Source organism: Haliaeetus leucocephalus, unplaced genomic scaffold, assembly GCF_000737465.1.
Source record: "Haliaeetus leucocephalus isolate CR32 unplaced genomic scaffold, Haliaeetus_leucocephalus-4.0 Scaffold261, whole genome shotgun sequence".
NCBI lineage: Eukaryota > Metazoa > Chordata > Aves > Accipitriformes > Accipitridae > Haliaeetus > Haliaeetus leucocephalus.
In genome coordinates, this window is record NW_010972697.1 from 76,163 (window position 1) to 97,036 (window position 20,874).

At 47.0% G+C, this 20,874-nt stretch overlaps 1 protein-coding gene across 1 annotated transcript in view; it reads right to left on the reverse strand.

Annotated features, from left to right (window-relative positions):
* Positions 1-1,251: 1,251 nt before the first annotated feature.
* Positions 1,252-20,874, reverse strand: part of AKAP8 (A kinase (PRKA) anchor protein 8) — a gene marked incomplete at its 3' end in the record, with an annotated part of 20,640 nt that continues 1,017 nt past the window's right edge. Inside the window, exons 2-13 of the mRNA XM_010568880.1 lie at positions 15,847-15,885; positions 15,145-15,177; positions 13,193-13,481; positions 11,661-12,267; positions 11,103-11,247; positions 10,654-10,698; positions 8,493-8,589; positions 7,684-7,825; positions 6,952-7,045; positions 5,894-6,024; positions 5,007-5,102; positions 1,252-1,599 (exon numbers count right to left, since the gene is read on the reverse strand). Coding sequence (XP_010567182.1) covers positions 1,252-1,599; positions 5,007-5,102; positions 5,894-6,024; positions 6,952-7,045; positions 7,684-7,825; positions 8,493-8,589; positions 10,654-10,698; positions 11,103-11,247; positions 11,661-12,267; positions 13,193-13,481; positions 15,145-15,177; positions 15,847-15,885 — 2,066 coding nt within the window. The remainder of the gene's footprint in view (positions 1,600-5,006; positions 5,103-5,893; positions 6,025-6,951; positions 7,046-7,683; positions 7,826-8,492; positions 8,590-10,653; positions 10,699-11,102; positions 11,248-11,660; positions 12,268-13,192; positions 13,482-15,144; positions 15,178-15,846; positions 15,886-20,874) is intronic.

A 20,874-nucleotide genomic window follows, 5' to 3' on the forward strand; every position in this document is an offset into this window, starting at 1 on the left:
TTAAAAAAAACCTTTTGGGGGGCAAATAAGTTTTTTTTGGCAAAAACCAACCATTTGGGGGGCAAATAAGGGGGTTTTGGCAAAAAAAAACACTTCTGGGGGGACAAATAAAGGGTTTTGGGGTAAAAAACCGAAAAGGATTTACTCCACATGCAGCCTCACCTCACCCAATCATGACTTTTCTTTCTTTTTTATTTTTGGTTTTGGTTTGGTGAATCCTTTAGGAAAGAGGTTTGGAGTCGGAGGGTGCGGCCACAACCTGTAAATTCTGCCGGAAAAAGGGTTTTTTTAGGGGAAAGCTAACAATTTTCTTCACTTGGAGTGAATTCCCGCGCAACCGACTGCCCCGTTACTAGAGATAATCGAGCTGCTGCTTCGTAAACTAATGATCAACCCAAATTCTCCGGCTGTAACGGAGGGAGATGAAAACGAATGCATTTCCCAAGAGGAAAAATTCTGCCTTTTTGGGAAATTTTGGGAAATAATCAAATAAAAATTCCCTCACCGGAGTATTTTAGGCGTTAGGAAGGATGAGGGAGGAGGGAAGGACGACGGCTCCGGCCCGCCGGCATTAGCACTGCACTTAAAACCCAACGAGCCGCTGGGATCGAATCGATGCTTTTATTATTTTTCCAAACCTCAGCTTTTTTGGGGGGGTTGGTTGTTTTTTTTTTTCCTTTTTTTCACCTTTTTCTTTCTAAAATTCCACCCCCCACCCCCCGCCAAAAACAAAAACAAAAACGAAAAACCCCAAACAAAACAAAAAAAAACCCAAGCGGAGCCGCAGCCGGAGGGTTTCTCAGGGAAGGTACGGCTTCCTGCGCTCTTCGTCCTAAAACAAAAAAGGAATTTGCAGAAACGAAGCAAAATTAATCTTAACGAGATGAGTGAAGCGCTGCGGCTGCTCCTTAACAACGCAGCCGGGTTCCCTCCCCTTAATTAAAATCAAAATTGGACAACTTCGGGTGCTGCGCTGAAAAAGAACAAGAAATCAAACAAAAAAAAAAATCACGGATTATACCATCACCTTCACGCAAATATTCACAGTTATTCCGGTTGCGGCTCCGAAGCCGCTGGTGGAGCCTCTTCCTCCTCCTCCTCTTCCTCGCTGCAGCCGGCCGCAGCCGCCGCCTCGCTCCCGTTTTCCTCCTCTTCCTCCTCTTTGCCTGCCCAACCCTCAGTTTCATTTTGGGGGGAAACCGCCGATTCTTGCGGATTTTCGGGAACCGCGGGCACCTCTTCCATTGCTTCCGAAGATGGCGGCGCCGCTTCCGAAGTCACCGCAGCTGTCGCTTCCGACATCATCTCCTCTGCTTCCAGCTCGTCGTCTTGCAGGAACGGGGGCATCAGCAGTGGTTTGGGGGGCTGATCTTGCTCCCCTAGATTTTTAAGGAATTCCTCAGGTTTGGAAAACTCTTCAGAAGGTTCTGCTGCTTCCGTAACTTCCCCGATTCCTCCTCCTCCTTCTCCTCCTCCTCCTCCTTCCTGGGCAACCTCCACTGCAGTGGTTTCGGTCGCTCCTTCCCCGGTGCCATCTCCGCCTTCCAAAGCTTCATCCACGTCCTGATCCCCGATTTCATCCGTAAAGGGATCTTCTCCCTATGGAAAAAAAGAGATGGGAAAGAGACGAAGAGTCATCGAGCTGCAACGAGGCAAAGGGAATCTCCGCCGTGAAAATGCGGGAGAGGTGGTGGGGGTTTTTTTGGCAAGGGAAAAAAAGCAGCTCAGCGACGGATGATTCTTAATACAGTGGAAAAAAGAAAATAATAATAATAATCCGTCGTGGAAAATCCTGAAGGATTTGCAGCAAGAGAAGAACCCCAGGAGAAAAAAAAAAAAAAAAAAGATCCCACACCTAGGAGGAGTGGAAAGAATGAGTTGGAAAAAAAAACTAAAAGCTCCGGTGCGGGAGAACGGTGCCGGTGTTGCTGGGGTTTATCGGCTCCGCTCCTCACCCAGGAGGAATTTGGGTTTAACCAAGACGCTTTAAAATCCAAAAGGAATTCCTAACAACTCTCCGTTCCTGGTTTCCAACCGCCAACGGCTGGATTCCCCTTCCCTTGCCGGGAAGAGCGGCGACGCTTCCAGGTTTTCATCTCGCCTTTATTTTGGTTTCTTTTCGGGAGACGATGCGGTCGTGACCTCGCAGCCCGCGCTCTCACCCAGGCTACGTCCTACCGTGAGGGGTCTCTTGGGGACACCAAGACCCTCCAGATTTTGGGGAGGGGTGGGTTTTTTGGGGGGTGATTTTGAGTTTTGGGGGGGGATTTTTGTGTGGTGGTTTTTTTTCTTAAGTTTGTTTTTTGACCTCGTTACCTTTATTCAGGCCGACAGTGGATCCTAGCACCGCTCCCCCCCTCGGTTTTGGGGAGCGAGGCGGGGCTCTGCTTGCGTTTCCAGAGTTTGGGGGTGCGGGGTGAGCACTTGTAGGGTCCAAGAAGGGGTGTCGCTGTCCTACAACCTCCACCTTGCCAGAGAGGAGATGCCCCACACACACCCTGTGCTGCAATCCGAGTTTCTAAAATTTCCTTTTTTCCGGGCCCCCCGAGAGCCGCCCCAACCCCTCGCAGGTCACCACGGCGAAAAGGGGAAGGGAAGGAGGGCGGGCGGCATGCCGACGACTGGCAGAAACTTCGCCTGAAATCTGATCGACGGCGGCGGGGGGGGAAGAGGTTCTGGAAAGCAGGATGGGACGGGGGGGGAAAAGAAAACCAAAACCAAACTCTCCGGACCCTTCCTCCTTTTTCCGCGCCCCCCCCCGGGGTTAATATCTGCCTCGATCAGAGATTCAGCCCAGGTTGGCTGCCTCCATGCGAGAAGATCCATGCAGGTGGAGGAGAAACCTCAACGTTCATCTTCTCTGGCTCAGGATCACAACCTCCGGAGGTCGTGGAGGGAGAAGATATTAAAAAAAATATATCGGGCTCTACCTCGCGATCTGGACCCCAACGTCCGTTATCGCCGGGAAAAATCTACCGGGGGATGTGAAGTCCACTCGTGGTGGAGACTGTCACGGTTTCCCTTGGGAAGGGCGAGGCGTCCCGCCATCCCTCCGAGGAGGAATCGTTAGGCCAATGGTCAAGAACTCATCTCTTGATGCGGCCAAGTCTTGATTAATTAATCGCCCTGCGTCTCTGGCCTTCCTTTCATGGGGGAAGGTTTGCCGAGAACGTTTATGGCGAGGCGGCTCTTGGCATTACCTGGAATCCTCAGATTTTCCTCCACCCCTTTTCAGTCTGGTTTTGCACCTGGGAATGATACGGAGACCGTGCTGGGATGGATCCGAAGATCTCCTCCTGCCGATGGACAAAGGTCAGGTGCCCGTGCTGATTCATTTAGATCTGCCGGCAGCCTTTGATACCGTTGATCATGAGGAGATGTGGACGTGCCTGCGGACCCTGGCAGGGGTAGACGGAGTTGCACTTGAGTGGTTCCAGTCTTTTGGGGATTTTATTTTATTTATTTTTTTTTAATTTTTTTTTTAAATTTCTCTGAGAGATTCCCAGAGGTTTGCACCTCGTCTGCCCCGAGGGCTCGCTCGCTCTCTTTCTCCTGTGGGGTACCGCAGGGTTTTTATCTCACCCTCCTGTTCAACGTGTATGAGAGGCCGGTTTAAGGCGAGAGACGGCCATCCTACGCCGACAAACTCTCAGCTCAAAGTCTCTTTTCACTGGACCCAGAGGGTGGAGTTGCAGGTTTTATTTATTTTTTTTATTTTTGGGGGGGAGGGAGGGCTAGATTTTAGCAGAGACTGGGCATGACAAGAGCTAGCTCAGTCCAGGTTTAGACCAAAAAATAAAAACCATGACGCCGGTGGGACAGGGGAAACATCTGCTCCCCCGTGCTGGTGGTGGGGGGTGTGTGTGTGGGCATCTGCCTGCCCTTGTCTGCCAGGTTTGCAAACAAGGGGCTCTCTCCTGTCGGATCCTGGGCTGTTCCCGGATTTCCCAGGAAACAAGCAAGTAGCCAAAAGCGCTTCTTTTTTCATCTTCGCCTGGCGGAGGAGGTTGCGACCTTTCCTCTCTCAATCTCTCTCTCTTTTTTTCGGATGCGGACCTCGCCCGTTAAACCCACGCCGCCTCCGGACCCGCGGATAACCGCGAGACACTTTTAGGCCGGACATAACCGCCCGGCTGGCTCGCTCGGCGGCGTTCCCGCATGGAGCGGATTCCCCCCCATGCTCTGAAGACTGTGCTTGCCTTCCGGACTTCTTTCTGTAATTCCGAACGCTGGTTTGGGCTTAAACGAACCCTACCCTGACCTCTCCTCGTGCTCCGTCTCGGCTCTGAAGATCGGCTGGGGCGTTCTCTGCCACTTCCCAAGGGAAGAGGAGGAAAAAAGCTGGGGTGGGGGGTAGGAGGGGGGAAGCTAACGAGGGTGTTTCAACTCCCAGGAATCGGATGCACCTCCCCGCCTCAGGGTGCTCCATCATTTGGTCGAGCTGCCGGGAGCGCTGCAGAGCCCGGCTCTTTTAGACGGCGTAAAAATTCCCCCCCGCCGGTGCAGGGCGAGCGGGTGGGCCAGGAGCCATCCACGTCGTGATTCAATCCCAAATGGACTCAAGCAGCGGCTTCCCGACCCACACACTCGCTTCCCTGCGCTGGGGGAAACCTGGTGTCCCCCGCCAAGGCCACAGCTCGAGGCGTGGCTTTGGGGAACTGGAGTTCCTTTTTGCTATTTTTGGTTTCTTTAATTACGTTTCCATTTTGGACGGTTTTGTAAATTGATCTACGCGCGCCTGGGAATGACAGTTAAGTAAAAAAAAAAACAAACAAACCAAAACAAAACGAAAAAAACAAAAACAAACCACGAGAAGTGGTAAACCGCCTACAGAGAAAAGAAACCAGACCCAAGATTTAGAGATAAAAAGGCAACAGAGTGGAACCTACGCTTCTCCCCATCGTACGCAGCAAGGCTCCTGTCACCGACACGCAGCACACAGCGAGACGTGGCTCCGTGCTGCTCCAGGAACTCGGCACGAGTTGCCGACTCTCTCGTTCACTCACCTTGAGGTATTTTTCCAGCATCTTTACGATGTGTTTGTTATTCAGGACGCTCTTGGCGACGTGTAAGCTGGTCTTTTTGAATTGCTCTGCAGCCATCTGCAAAGGAACCGAACATTGGGGTCACTTCAAAGGGGGAAGAGTTCCAACGAGGAGCTCGGCTCAAGAGTTTGTATTCCCTCCTCCTCTGCAGGGCATGGGAAGCCTGATCGCAAATCCCAGAAAACAACACAAAAAAAGCGGACGCAAGGAGCACCCGCCTGCGTTTCAGCACCAGCAGCTGGAACATCCCCCAGATATCCTGAGATCAAGTCCAGGACAGCGACGTTCACGTCCGACCCTCAGAGGAGACGAAGACCACCCTGAGGGATGTGCGACACTGACTGCAGCTCACCCCGTCTTCATCTGCAATATCCAAAGCCCCTCTCCGGTCCGTGCCAAATGAGACATCAATTACATCTCATTTATGAATTCCCCAAGCACCCTCAAAGGCAGTTTTTAACTTTAATTTTTATAGCAAGCACTGCAAATCTTAGAAAGAGGAGGTGTTTAGCCTGCACGTCTGCACAGTACGGCTGGACAATGTACCCTGCTAAACCCCCAGCGCAGAAGAAAAAGCCAGATCTCCCTTTTAAGATCACTTTTTCTGTTCACCTCCCCATTTCTCATCCGCTCACGTTTCCTCACAGAAGAGCAAACCTTGCACAGCCCATCCACAAGCATCCCACAACCCTTTATAATTCCCCAGTCAGTGGCTTCATCTCACAATGCGATCAGAGACTGTACCAGGTTTTTAGAAGCCACAAATAAACCTCAAGTGCCCGGACCGACGTCCCCTCGCCCCAGCAGAGATGAAACGTTCCAGTTCGGAAGTGAGCAGGGCTGCTTACCCTGCGGTTTCTGTTGTGATCGGCAGATCGCAGGTGCCTCTGGAGGAGGTGGTTCTGGGCAGGAATTAACATGTCGCATGCCATGCAGTGAGCTGCCTCGATCTTCTTGAAGAAGTGTTCCTGGCCAATACCTACAGAGGCGACAAGACGTCAGCCAAAATCCCAAACAAATGAGATGTTCGGCTGGTTAACGTTGCCTTTCCACCCCCTCTAACAACCCCACGTCACAGCCAACGCACTAATTCAGCATATTCCTTCCAGTTGCTGCTTTCAGAGACAAAAAAAAAAAAAAAGAAATATCACATACGTTGCTCTAAGATGGGGAGGAGTTATTCTGCTCCAAAACAGATCGTACCGACACAGTACCCAAGCGTAGGAGGAAGAGAGACGGGGATAACAGCCTGAGGTACAAAGCCATCGACTTACTATTTTCCTCAGTCCTAGCCAAAACCAGCTTGCCTCGCCAAAAATCTATTTAAATAAAGGTGGAAGGGACAACTCGCGCTTCCCCCAGCTCTGGGTTCGTTCCTCCTCCCTACTTAAGCTCAGGTTTTCTGCCTGCCAGATGTTATAGCTGACGTGCAGCTTAACTAAACTCCACTCATCACTCCCAGTACAAATGTGGATGAGCACTGCAGACTGTATCAGGGACAGGCACGTTGATGATGCTGAGCAGATTTTTCCCCAATCACGCTTGTTGCCACAACAGATCAACTTCGCCCCTTTCTCTTAACATTAAAATCAAACAGGGGATCTGGCTGCATTAACTGAACAGCCACAAAAATCAACAATTCCTGGGTTTTTTTCCCCAATTACCTCATTTTAGTATCTCTGACATTGCATGAGCCTTGTGGATCTGCTGCTTGAGAAATTGCAGCGAGGATGGGCACTCCCCCTTCCCCACCATGACGATTTATTTCACAAAGTTGGCAAAAAAATACCCAGAACCTGAGGCTGAGTTACCCAAATCCTTCATGTTTGTGCTGCTGTATCTCTGTGGGAGCAGTATTTATTTTTCTTGGTCTCACTTGGTCTCTGGACGCAGAATAGACACTTACCCTTAAAAGGATCCGGCTTCTGTTTTGTGCCCTCTTTCTCGGTCAGCTCCTGGCGCCGCTTCTCGATTTTCTTATTCCTGTTGACAATGTACTCCTAGAAGGGAAGAGGACAAAACTCGCTGTCCTCCACACAACGCACCAAAATGATCGAGCGGCTCAACAGGGAAATGAGCTCTCCAGAGAAAACCCACAGGGAAGATGGCAGTTGGTGAATTAACTAGACAAGGCAGGCGTTTTCCCCTCCCCATCCCCTGTCATTTCTACCAGAGAAAGAGATGGAAAGATCCAAATCGGAGCCAGACAGAAGCCTGCTCCCATGTCACCATCAGATTCCTTGTGGGAGACCCCAAATCCTTGAGAAATGCCCCCAAAATGCAAACAGTGGTCATGCAGAAAATAAAACACCTGTCTTTATCTTGCCTTCCTCAGCTCTAGACGTGTAGATAGTGAACACCATCTCTGGAAAGTTAACTTCTGGCCTTCTTATTCAAATACAGACAATTAACTTTCCCTCTCAACATGGAAACCTGCGAGAAACTGCATCACGCAAACTGATGTCATTGGGTGATGCGTTAACAAGTGGTGACGCGAGCTGACCAAGCAGGGTGCTGTGTGTGGATGAATCTGTAGCCCCTTCCACTCTCCATGTAAGCCTGGAAATCCCAAATTCAGCCTGAAAATCCCAGCACAGATGCAAGGAATGGTAGAGCTAACGCTGGGCAACCCACCTACCTGCAGAAACTCGACCGTTTTATCCGGGAGTTTGGTACCGATGTATCGCAAGGTCTCTTTGTGAAACTTGCTCTGGAGGTGTTTCTGGATCTCCTCTTCCTCAAAACTGCGGAACTTGCAGACGGAACAGGCAAACTGGATTCTAAACACAGCAATCGTACTAATGAGGAACGAGCTCAACTTAACGAGAACATCAAGAAAATTACGACCATTACAGCTCCTGTTGTAGTTTGCTACCTCTCACGTTTTTTTCCAAGTGCCACCCCACACAATTTTACTTTGTCTTGGACTTTTATAATCGCTATAGAACCTGTGCAGATTAAACAGCCCCTACTTCTTCACTAAACTAAATGCTACGGGAGCGATTGCTAAAACCCTGCACGAGTTTCAAAGTAACTAGAGAAATTCATAGGGCAGGAGGTGAATCAGCACTCTTTGATATGAAGATCCTCTCCCCCATGCGGGAAAGCCCTGAAATAACAGAAACGCTGGTGCTGCCTTTGCTGATCAGTCCGTCTTGAGATGACTTATTGTTTTAATAGCAAGGATGCATATATAGCCACTTAAAACACCCTTCTGAATTTGTAACTCTACACACTGATGTACGTATCGAACACCACAATATTCTCCTTACCTTAAAACAGTCGTAAAACACACAAAAGGGAAAAAAAAACATGCTGACATCAGAATGCAGAGCCCCAAAACACGATCCCCCAGCAGATTTCTCCCACATTCGTGCAGAGGAATTATCCTTGGTCAATATTATTCACAGAAGTGCTGGGAATGGACTGGCTGATTGCTTTCCTTACCTGTCCATAGCACGATCACGCATCCGATCTCTTCTCCGCTGCTTCTCCCTCTTCTTTTTCACTTCCTCGTCATCATCTTCACAGCCATCTCCAGATGCTAAGGCGGGGAAAAATCAATCAGAATTACTGTGCTCACAATCACCCACTTTGCTGGCTGAGGTATTTTGGGTCCCTTAGTTTCCTCCTCACTCTCAGCTTTGGGAAGTCAAGACGTCTTTTGGTCTCTGGAAGCTCTCTCCCTCCCAAGCCGGCTTCCAACCGCAGGGAAGCAGCAGGCTCTTTCCAAGGTCTCCGGGAGTTATTGTAAAACCCAAACCCTCCTCTCCTCCAGCTCCCTGAACTTTCCACAGCAACTCAAGCCTTCATAGGCAGCGACAGGACACGCCATTAGTGGAAAGAGTCCTGACTTTTAGGATGCTGCAAAGACACCGCTCTATCTCCATTCCTTGGGAGAAGCCACTACTTTCTCCCCAAATTCACATTTTTTTTTCCCTATTTTTCACAAGGCTGAAAATGCTACTCCAGAAAGTTAAGCAATAAAAACCAGCAGAGATGCTAGCAGTGCTTGAGTAGCAGTGCTGCTTCATTGGGACAGTTTTGGCTATATTCCTCATGTCGCCTTCCCAATCATTCCTTGGTAATTATTGAGAAAGCAAAAAAGAACTAAAGATTCAGCTCGCCTCGTGTTTTGGGGCAGAAAGCTCCAAGTCAGAGGTCTATCAGCCTCACAGGACTCGGGTAATAATTCACCTGCAATGTTTTCAGGTAAAGAAGCCCGGAGACTGGACCCCAGCATCAGAGGGAGGCTTAAACAAGAATTTTAACATCCAGCCACACCTCAGTTTCAATCCTGGAAACAACCTAAAAGTGGCAACAAGAGTCCTACATGTGGTTTTCCCCAAGTCACTCTAATGCAGAAGGCACAATGTGCTTGGGGTTGATGCGTCTTTACCAAAAATTACAATCCAAAACCAGCTGAAGTGGTTCCAGCTACTTTAGACCATACACTTTTAAAATCAGTGCTCTAACATACCTCGATATATTCCCATCTATTTGGAAAAAAATTAAAACAAAACAAGGTTTAGCCCAGTGCCTGAAGCCTCCACTCAAAATTATTTAGTTTATGGTATTTTTCCTCTGCCCTGTTGTGAGATGCACACGTCCTCACTGCTGTCCTCCAAGCAGCACAGGAAAATAAACTAACATTGTGGCCAATATCCATTCCTACAGATGGCAACCGTCCGTGCTGAGAAGCCCAGAAAAAACAAAACCGTTCCGGCACTCCCCTGCTAACCAGCGCAGCACTTCTGTGCCACGACGGGCAGCGCCGGAGCCTTGGACTGGTTAACAGGTCGCAGCAGGAGTTGCATCAGCCTCTGACCGAAAAAAATCCAAGCTCTCGGTAGCACCCCGAGGCGAAGCAGATGGATTCAGAGTAGGAGTAGTCTGGGAGGACTGTGTGAGGGGGGGTAACACCCTACCTTCGTCTGCCATATCGCCCCAATTCCCATTCTCCTGGAAAAGAGAAACACAAAAAGATGCTGGTGTTATTTACCGCGATTTGGAAGTTTCACGGTCCACCAAGACAGACCACGGAGCGGGCGAAGGGTCGCGTCATTTGGGGATTAAACATCCATTTTTATAAATGTTTACAAAATAGTTGTTTTCTATAGATCAGGTTATATGGCATTGCTAAGTATCGCTTCTTGCTATCAAAATTTAAATACTCGGCAGCCAAGTTGCCGCTCCGAGGAACACCGTACTGAGGGCTACACACAGTCACAAGCGAGACAAATGGCAATGACCCCCATCCAACCCAGCAAACCAACCAATGAGGAAAGAAACCAACCACTAATTGGAATTTAGCCCTAATGAGCCTTGCCAAAAGCAGAAGTAAAGGCACAGGATCCTAACCTCTCCACTACAAGTGCTTTTCGGGCACCTCTGTGCAAGCGAATCTGCCAGTAACCCCTGCTGAAGGGCGTGGGGAAATTACAAGGAGCAAATACTTGCACAATATATGGGCTCAAAAAGCTGTTTCTGGGTGATTTTAAATATTCTGACCCCCAGCGCAGTCAAAAGAGCAGAGAAAATTGCTCGAGAGCTTCAATGTTCCCACATTTGCCACAAAGACTGATAAAAAACCCAAAGTTACTTACACCTTTGTCAGCTTCATCTCCTGATTTTTCCTCTCCTTCGGCCTCATCTGCTGCACACAAGAGAAATAATTTAGCTGGTGTTGGGGGGGGGTCTTTTCTCCCACTTAACACTCCAAGGGGCCCCTAATGAATCACCAACTTCTGCCATAACGGCTCAAAACTCCAGTGAAGATCACAAATAGCTCACGGGTTTCTCCTTGCCCACCAGTCTCTGCTGCAAACTTGGTCCTTACTTTCACACAACGCTCAACTCTGGCATTAAATTTTGCCCCAGGCCACAAAATACAAAGATCATAAAGCCTGTGCACTTGCAGAAGTACAACAACAATGCTAACGACTTAAAAATATAATACAATAGCTTTGAAATGTAACAACCGTCAGTCAGCTGGAAGATAAAACACTTAAAAACTGGGGGAAATGGCCAATATTAGTGGGTGAAGACAGCTCGTACCGTTCTCGGTGTCGTCTCCTTCACTGTCGGTCTTCGCCTGTTTGCTGTCCGGCTCATCTCCACTTTGTGACTGTTTTCGTTTGCGTCCTCCTCCCTCGCCATCCGATCGCCCTCCTGAACGGTTTCGGAAACCTCTTCTCTTGGGCTGAAGTGGGAAGAAACCAGTCGTCGTCAATCAACTTGAGGCACCAAAAAAGCTTAAAAATCAAACTATTCCACCCATCTGCTACATCTCCTAAAAAAGTTTAAATTCTTATGATCCTGCCTACTTATTTTTGGCTATAAAAGGATTTTATAGCTGGGTTAGCATTCCTAGAGCGCGGATTTGGGATGGGGTAAGCATTCAGAAGCTCTATTTTACATGCAAAGGGGTATGTACAAGCTTGGTGACATTCCGCTCTATCCAGGAAGATTTAAATTATTCTGTGGTGGAAGCAACGTGAATTAAGACTCGTGCTTCTCCAAAGGACTCCGCTCTACAGCCGAACAGCGAAGCCTACCCACCGAGGCAAGCAAAAAGCAATCTTGACAAGAAAAAAAACGTCAGTAATGACTTACCATGAGCGCATTCATGTGCCAGGGCACTGTACCCATCCTGTCTCTGTTTCGTTGCCTCCCCATTCCGTACGGCATATTCCCATACCGTCCCATTCCCATGCCCGACATCCCCATCATGCCATAGTCATAGTCTCCGTAGTCACCGTAATCTCCGTAGTCGCCATAATCACCATAATCCCCATAGTCGCCGTAGTCGCCGTAATCTCCATAGTCTCCATAGTCACCGTAATCGGGAACGAGGGCTTGGGAAAAGAGGGAAGGGAGCCTGTTGGATCCGGCACCTCCCATCCCACGCCCACCCATGTAGTTCAACTCATTCCAACGAGCCGAGAGGCGCTCGGAGCTGGAGGAGGGCATGAAGTGGTCAGTGCGGTTGAAAGCATTTAGACGCCCTCGATTTTGAACACGGTTTTGACCCCGTCCTCGGATGAGGCCGTAGTTGTTTCCTCGGTTGCGAGATTGATCCCTGCGGTTGTCAAACTGGCTCCCGAAGGAATCATTCCGATCGGTTCCAACTTCTCCATAATCGTAGCCGGATCGGTACATGTCACGGTCGTTCATTGAAGACCTCGAGTCGTACGATTCGAAAGACTCAAATCTGAAAGAGCTGCGGAGGAGGAGACAACAGTCAGCAGCTAGAATAATGCTTCCACACATCACACAGGCGTTGGCATCCAAATGTTTTTGGCCAGAAAAACAGAATAAAAATCTTTTTAAACCCTGCATAGCGATCACTTTCTGTATCCCACATCACCTTTTCCTTATTCTCAGGGAAAATAATTTAAGTATCAAAGACCCGTGGTTTTCTGCAGAGTATCTGAACAGCAATCCTTTGGAGATGTCATAACCTCACTAACTTTATAGCACTAAACCACTCTGAATAATGTTTTGCCAGCAGAAAAGCAGATGCCAAAAGCTTTCCCAGGTAAAAGCTGCTTCACGTTGTCTCCTAGCTGTGCCTCCAGGTGTGAATTAATGCAGATAAACCCCTCAGCATCTTGTCTGACTGCAGCAGCAAGCATCAAAATGGCAAAAAAAAGGGCAAAACTTCATTTATTCAGTAACTCTCGCCAGGATGTGTATTATTATTTCAGCAGCAAAACACGCACCAATATGAAACAATTCTCCAGACTGGCATAATTTAACCTGAAGGGAGAAACAAAAATAATTCCTGGGCAGCTATGAGGAAAAAAGGACGCAGAGGAAAAAAATACTTTAAGAAACCTAAAAACTAGAAATAAAAAACCTTATGCAAAATCTAGGAATTGAATTGCCAATGGAAGCTGCTTTTAATGGTGGACGTGTGCATCAAGTTTGATATGTTTGAGAGACAGAGATATATATATAAAATATGTACATGCATGAGCGCACACACGTATCAGGGCAGGTAAAAAATAAGCCGTTAAGTTTATTTTCCAAGGAGCAAATGCTGGATTGTGCCTACGCAATCAGAACAGCTTAATCTGAAGTTACGGTGATTAAAAGTTGTTATTTTTTTGCTATTAAAAATAAATAAGAAGTGGAACAGTCACCTCTCCTGGTCTTCCATCCCTTCCCCTGTTCCGCCACTGCCCTCCTTCGACAGCATATCCAAACGCTGGTTGATTTTGGCTATGATGGAATCCGAATTCTCGTTCGCTGAAGTCTCGGTGCCATACGAGGCGACGGGCATGGTGGCGTTGACGTCGGCGTTCATGCTCATATCTGAAGTTTTGGGTGTTTCCCAGCTGCTGGAGGTGGCAGCGGCTGCGGCGTAGTTGTATGTGGCCGCTGTATTGGCGGCAGTGGTTTGGGTGTTGTAATAGTCATAGCCTTCATAGCCTGGCAGGAAAGGAAAATAAAATTGATATTAATACAATATTATGAAGACATGGGAACCTGGAGGAAGAGTTTAGATGTGAACGGATCCTACTGGGCAAGGCTGCAGCTGGGTTTTGCCTCCTTTCAAGGAAATCTGGTTTCTCAAAGTGAGTTATATCAAAGATTCTTGTTGCTTAACCCTAAAAGCATAGGGACCTTCCTCCTTTGGGTGATTTTAACTGCAGAAACGGAGCGCTGCTGGTTGTATTTGCAATTTCAGAACAAGACCCTGAGCCATCTACGTCGCATGGTCCCACAAAATGACACCAAAAAACTCAAAGCGGATGCGCTGCCAAGCATGTCACCACATATCCATCAAAAAAGGACCACAACTAAATAAATTAATCAGAAAATCAAAGCTGCCAGTTGCATTCAAAGAGCAGCTCACAGCAAGATACCATGGCGCTGTGGAAAACCCAACACGCTGCAGCTGGATGCTTTGTGCTATCCCAAGATGGGGACCGAGGGATGCGCACGTGCTCCCGACAATCCTTATCGCAGCTCTACAGCCCTGGCTCGAATCCGGTGTCGCTCCGGCAGAGACATGTGCCATGAGCTATGCAGCAAGCTTCCGCTCGCTGCTTCTGACCTGCTAAACCCTTCAGTTTACCAGTTCTAGGGCTCTCCAAAACGACCGCTGTAATAACCCCCTCATAATTCTCCTTTTCCGTGATGCTTGCGATAAAATTGACATTGTTAAGGCCACCGGTGTGATGATGCCGCTGCCGGTTGTGCTGACCGGCATGGCCTCGTTGTGTCTTTGTATTCCCCCATGTGCCTGCAAGTTGTGCAATTAGATGATAAGGTCTCCGGAGCAGGAACGGCCTTTCTGCTCTGCATCAGCACAATACCCAGCACAACAGGGCGCGAGTCCTTGACAGGGGCACCCAGGCTTTATAAAAAGGAGGAATAATAGAAGGAAAAAAACCCCTCATTTTCAGCAATGACTTGAGCTGGGAGGTTTAAATCCACAGCCCGACATGCAGCATTCAATTTTATATTGTGAGGACCAAAGAAATAATGTTTTCTAAAAGAATCTCAGGCTTTTGCTTGGGAATGTGTTAAGACCGGCTTAAGGATCCAAATCAAGGCCAATTAAACTATTCTTCTCAGAGCAATTAGTTATTAGTGAAAGCAAGTCATGTTTTATTGAGGAAGCACCAGCTTGCACAGAGAACTGCATTTGTGTACCATCAAGCTGCCAGAATTACATAGGCAAACCTTGGGTTTTGAGGGGAAAACAATATAATCTCAGTAAAATCAATTTATTAACGTACACATCTGGCTGTCCCAGATCAAACGAGAAACGGAGACGTAAAAGAAATGAACTTTTCCCATCCATGAGCTAATTTTTCTGCTTTAAGGAACAGACGGCTGCCAGACATTAGGACAGAACTGCTCCCTTCGCAGAAGCAGCTGCCACAATCATGGAGCAAGGTAAAAATAAAAGAAATTAATTGGTGAAGAAGAGCAGTTTAAAAGTACATTGCTGCATTACTTCACACTGACTTCCACGTGGAGACGGCATATGAGCAGGAAAACAGCTCCGCTCACCGCAGCCAGCTCAAGACACTGAGGAAGGCACCCCAACACCCGGAGATAAAGGAGGTTTTTTAACACGTACCTTGCCAACTCGTTGCATTCGTCGCGTATGTACCTGAATGGGACAAAAAGAAAAGAGAGTTTCAGCTCTAAAAGCAACAAAGTTAAAAGTTCAGAGCCTAAATATATATAATTCATTTTAATAGCTGGTGAAAACAATGGATCCTTTTGCACAGAACGGGAAAGAAAGAAGCTGGGACTTCCAAGAGCTAATTATGAAAATGAAATGGATAATATATACTTTTTACTATGTTTTTTGAAACACTTGCAAGTATGTGCACTTGAGAACAACTCAAGTGATTCAATAAAAACCCTCAAGTAGCAGTAAAACCACGGCAAAAGCAAATATGTTTGTTAAAACTATCACTTTAAGGAGCATCTCGCTGCTTCTGCTGTTGTTTAGGCTGGAGAGCGCCCAAACTCCCAAATACCTCAAGATACACTTCGTTCTGCAGCGCTAATAAACCCCAGGTGATAAAGCAAAGCACGTTATTAATCATATGCAAGGTTGTGACCAGTTCCTCCAGTATACGACGCTGGGAATCTGAGTGTATCATGGAAGAAGCTTTTACAGAAAAACAAGTAGAAAGTCACTAAAACAGGTAGAGGACAAGACTGAAAAAACTGTTTCTATATTACACTATCCTGGCTAGAATGACGAAAAAGTAAGTTATATTCTAAAACTGCAATTCCCCAGATCTGTTTTTATATATACAAAACTCACCTTGAGTGTTGGTGGCCCCAGTATTCCAGGTGCCATAACCTGCAAGAAAAAGAACGGAGCTGTTAGAAGGATCACCTCTGCTGTTACCATAGGGTTTGTTTCTTCCTTTAGTTGACCCTAAAAACAATAAAGTCTTTAATTACAGCTGCACTTCTGCATTTTATTGTTTGGGAAACATGCCTGAAGCTTGCCTGATGCTTTATTTCAGATTGTTTCAGCAGTCTAAAGGTCAACGAGATGTTCTGAAACACCAAGAATTAAAAAAAAAAAAAAAAAAAAAAGGGGGTTTTGAAAGAGAAATCAGTTTTAAAAGGTGCTTGATGTTAACAACGGCACAAAGCTACGTTTATACAGGAGAAAATTTGCGGGATAAATCACCTGAAGAACTGAAGCAGCATCAAGAACGGACATTTCGATTGTGTTACGCCAGCAGAAGCGTCCTTTTTCCTAGGGAATATCGGATATCCTCATACGTGATCCGAGGCAAGTACTGCTATTCTATGAGCCAATTAAATAAATTGAGTGCTCTCCACTTTTCAGCACTAATTACAAAATTCATGCTAATGAGGCGGCTTCAATCTGGTCTCTCCGAAAACAGCAGCAGGGTGAAGCACTTGCCCAGGTGGAAGAAAATGCAAAGGGCCACGACACACAGGAGCTCCTGCCGCGGCTTTACCGGCTGTTTTATTTCACAGCAGTGATTTGTTTTCCTCATCAAAATAAATCATCTCTCCATTTCAAACCTTTCCCAAAGTTTCCAGGGTGGAATCAGCATCCCCAGCACCACAGCAATCCCTGAAAGACCTGCAGCAAGCTCAGCTAACACCTTCATCCGCTCAAAGGACATCAGATAAATAAGGTCCGTGCTGCAACGAAACCTCGAGAGCATCTAAATTAAATCTTGAAATCAAAAGCAATGCGCTGGGTGTTTTGCTGAAAGCAGTTCCCAGAGACTTGGCTACCACTTCTCTGCAGGAAAACAATTTTATTATCTGATCAGAAAAATAAATTGGTCCGCAAGCAGAATTACTGATGGCCAGCTTCCTACGGATCCAAATTATTTCGATAGCCACTGTATTACCCCGAACCTCTCCCTATTTCTGTTCTGGCCTTGCCTTCCTGCCCTGGATCTGGACTTCCCCTTCCCTTTAGCAACCTCATCTCCCTCCAAACGTTCGCCGGCTGAGGAAGAGCCTGCACAAGCCAAAAAAATCACACACACACTTCCTTCCTTCCTTCTTTTAAGGTTTAGGTTGCTTTTCTGCACCTTAAGACACCACTTTCACAAAACTTTTATATTTTTGGAGGTGGCCACCAATTTTGCAAAGCTTCTCTATTTTTGGAATCGACTCCCTATTTTCCAAAACATTTCTTTTTTTAGAGACAGCCCCTGATTCTGCAAAAACTTGTCTTTTTTGGAGGTTGTTCCTGATTTTGCCAAACTTCTCTATTTCTGGAGGCGGCCCCAATTTCACAAAGCTTTTCTTTTTTTAGTGGCAGCGCCTGATTTTGCAAAGCTTTTATATAGTTTTGGAGGCGGCCTCCAATTTTGCCAAACTCTTCTACTTTTGCAGGCAGACCCCAATTTTGCAAAGCTTTTCTACTTTTTGGAGGTAGCCCCTAATTTTGCAAATCTTTTCTATTTTTGGCAGTGGCCCCCAATTTTGCAAAGCTTTTCTACTTTTTGGAGGCAGCCCCCAATTTTGCAAAACCTCCTTTTCCTTTGAGGCGGCTGCCGATTTTGCAAAGCTTTTCTATTTTTGCCAGCAGCCCCCAATTTCACGAAGCTTTTATACTTTCTGGAGCAGGAGGGGACTGTCCCAATTTTGCAAAGCTTTTATTTTTTGGAGGCAGCCCCCCAATTTTCCAAAAACTTTTCTTTCTTGGCAACAACCCTCAATTTTGCAAAACATGTACTTTTTGAGAGAGCCTCCAATCTGTAAAATATTTTCTCTTGCACACCCCAGCTCCCTGAACAAACCTGTCTAACACCCACCAAGGACACCTCTCCCTCTTAACGACTTTATTTTTCCACAGGCAATCACCTTAAGCACACAGAACCTAAAGAAATGGTGGGCGAAACGGTTACCACTGTATTTTCGCCCTTCTATAGAAACCGCAGCACCAGCAAAACAGGAACTGCAACACGTAAAAGCCTTTTCAAATCGGAGCCTTGTTACCGAGTAATTTCCTTTCCCAACATTGGCGTTTTTAGGTCGAGTCATTCGGCGTTCAGCTTCGCTTTCCAGCGGACGCAGGATGGTGCCGGGATGAGGTTTTCCAGCTGCCGGTGGGTCTCGTGGGAAGGATCACATCGCGACACACCAGGGAAATTAAGGCCAAACCTCCGAGCCATCGACTGCAGCCACCCCAAAGCCTGACTTTAAATCCACAGCTCAATTTTAACGCTTCTTCCTCCCGTTAACTCACCTCTTGCAAACAAACTGCTGAGCGCATGTGATCGTTTCAAATGACGTCAAGTGACACCAAGCCCCCGGATGTCACAGGCATCATCCCAGCTTGACGCCTGCCTCCGGACACGCTCATCGCCGGAGAAAAGCGAGAAGAGAAAGCCAAGTCAGCGCAGGGAAGCTTTTCTCCGGGCAGGTCGCTCCGTTTCTCACCCAGCGATGCCAAAAATAGCAACAGCCCTCGCGCTTTCGACCGCACGCAGACATTGGATCAAAAGCGAGCTCCTCTCCTTCGATTTTTAAGTCATCTTTGATAAAACCTTGGGTACCTTAATTCAGGAAGCAAAAATAGCCTGGCCCCAGCACAAAACCCTCGAGGAAAACAGAGGCTGCTTGGCCCGAAACGCAGCGTTTTTCAGCCAAAGAGAGTCCCACCTCTTTGTACCTCCAGATTCTATAGGATAAAGCTCCCCGCTTTTTTGTTACGTGCATATACATTGACATCCGGCTTGCTGAGACATAGGGCATGTAATGTTCATGCAGGTATTACCAAGATTATCATATTTTTTCAAGGAACAAAGAAGTCTGGGTTACGCAAAGACCTCAAGCTTTCAAAGCAAAGACCTCAAGCTTTCAGTACAACTTAAGAACGTGGTAATTAAGAGTTCAGCATCTAATTTTGAAACTAAATATTATCTAAAAAAATCCACTAGATCAGAAACCCGGGTATTAATAACTTGGTAGCAATGAGCAGAGGTTGTATTCATCAGTTCTGCAGCAGCACAGCACGTCCGTGAACATTCCCAGGAGGAAAAAAAAATCAGCGGAATAAATCATCATTGCCTTCTCTTGGGAAAATAAACACAAAACAAAGGGCAGAGCAGGAAAAAAACAGCTCGGAAGGGACCAAGGAGTGAATTTTACTGAGCTGAGTGCGCTGCGTGTCCTGGTTCCCAGCTAATTCCCAAGACGGCGCTCCCTGAGGTGGGGGAAAAGCTTGGGAACCATTTTTCTCCACACACATGTAGAAGCAGAAAGTGAATCTGGAGACGACAGAGCAATGTCAAAAGATTTACTTTGTTCAGTCTACGTGAAGCACTGAGAAGTTTCAACACCCACAGAAAAAAAGCTGGGGTGCAGGAGGCAATTCCTTCTGAGAGCAGAAGTCCAAGGTTCTCCCGCTGATTTCAAAAAAGGACTTTATCTGGGGAGAATAGAGTTTGTCTTCTGCTGGAATCACAAACTATTTAAACTAAACCTATATATGACACGCTCCTATGCAAGCCTCAACTGTAAAGGGCGCTGTCCTCAAAAACCCGCTCACATGGAACCATACAATTCTCAACACGCAGAGATTTAAAAATAAAGGAGCTGGTTATAGGCTGAACTGACTACACCTGAGGACTATTTATAAAACCCCAAATATGCAAGAATTCATTCATTTTTGTACCGTGCAACGGTAAAAATCCACACCAAAACTTCTCTAAAGCTGCAACGCACTTGGGGGTTTTAATCTATTAACAGTTCTGCAAGCCGAAGGGAAGATCCCAGCTTTAAGTAGCTTGTTAACTTCACGAAGCCAACAAAATCTTTCTCAGGAATAGCTTTTAGCTGCCTAAACTCTTCTGAGTTGTTATCAGGACTTGCTCAGCTGTCAGTAGAGAGAAACAAGCACTTGTAAAGGATGATTCAACACACATTTAAGGTGTTTTTTAATCCTGTCACAGTTTTTCACCTCATTTTTATGCCCAAAGAACAGAGAAAACACTTAAAAAGCATTGAAAAGCATGATGAAAGAGATGCCGGGCATCAAGTCTCCACCAAACTGAAAGTGGAGACAGAGGGAACCTGGAAAGAGCAACTTGTCAACAGGTCTGTCTCAACACGATGTCCAGATGAATTATGAATGATCTCTGCAGAAAAAGCGATGTGCGGGGTATTAGGAACTTGGTAAAACACACGCAGAAACGGCATCGCTGCTGTATTATTTATAAAATCCTGCTGCAGTCGTAATTACTTTACAAAAACCAAGGAAGTGTTTTCAACAGCAAGTTAAAAATCGCCCTGGTGGGACTTTCACATCCCTGAACATGACCAGAAGTGAAGTGAAGCATGAATTCAAGGTGGGAAGAGGATGGAGGGCTCCAAATGGGCGCAGGGTGAGAGGATCCAGGCTGTCGAGCTGCTTCAGCCTCAGGTCTGGGAGCATTTACTCACGTGCCGCTATCTCACATCCGAATAAACTTCATCAAGGGACTTTAAATGACCAATATTCATCTGTTAAACTTCGATTTGGGTGACTTACTTTCACTTTCCACTGCTGCAAGCCTTGTTTCATAGTTTTAAGAAATGTTAAAAACCAGCAGAAGCTAGGAGAGCATGCCAACGTTACCAAACTCGACACTGGTTAGCACTTTGATGAAGGAGCCCCTTTTCCCCCCCCCCCCCAAATCACTTCCCCACACCGGCAAACGAAGCGTAACGACGTTAACAGCCTCTCCCCGCCGTTTTGATGCTCGACGGTGTTTCGGAGGGCTCTCACCTGCAGCCTTATGCTTCGTTTAACACCTTCTTGCCGGTTGCCGTTATACCGGGGAGGAGAAAACAGCTCGGGGGG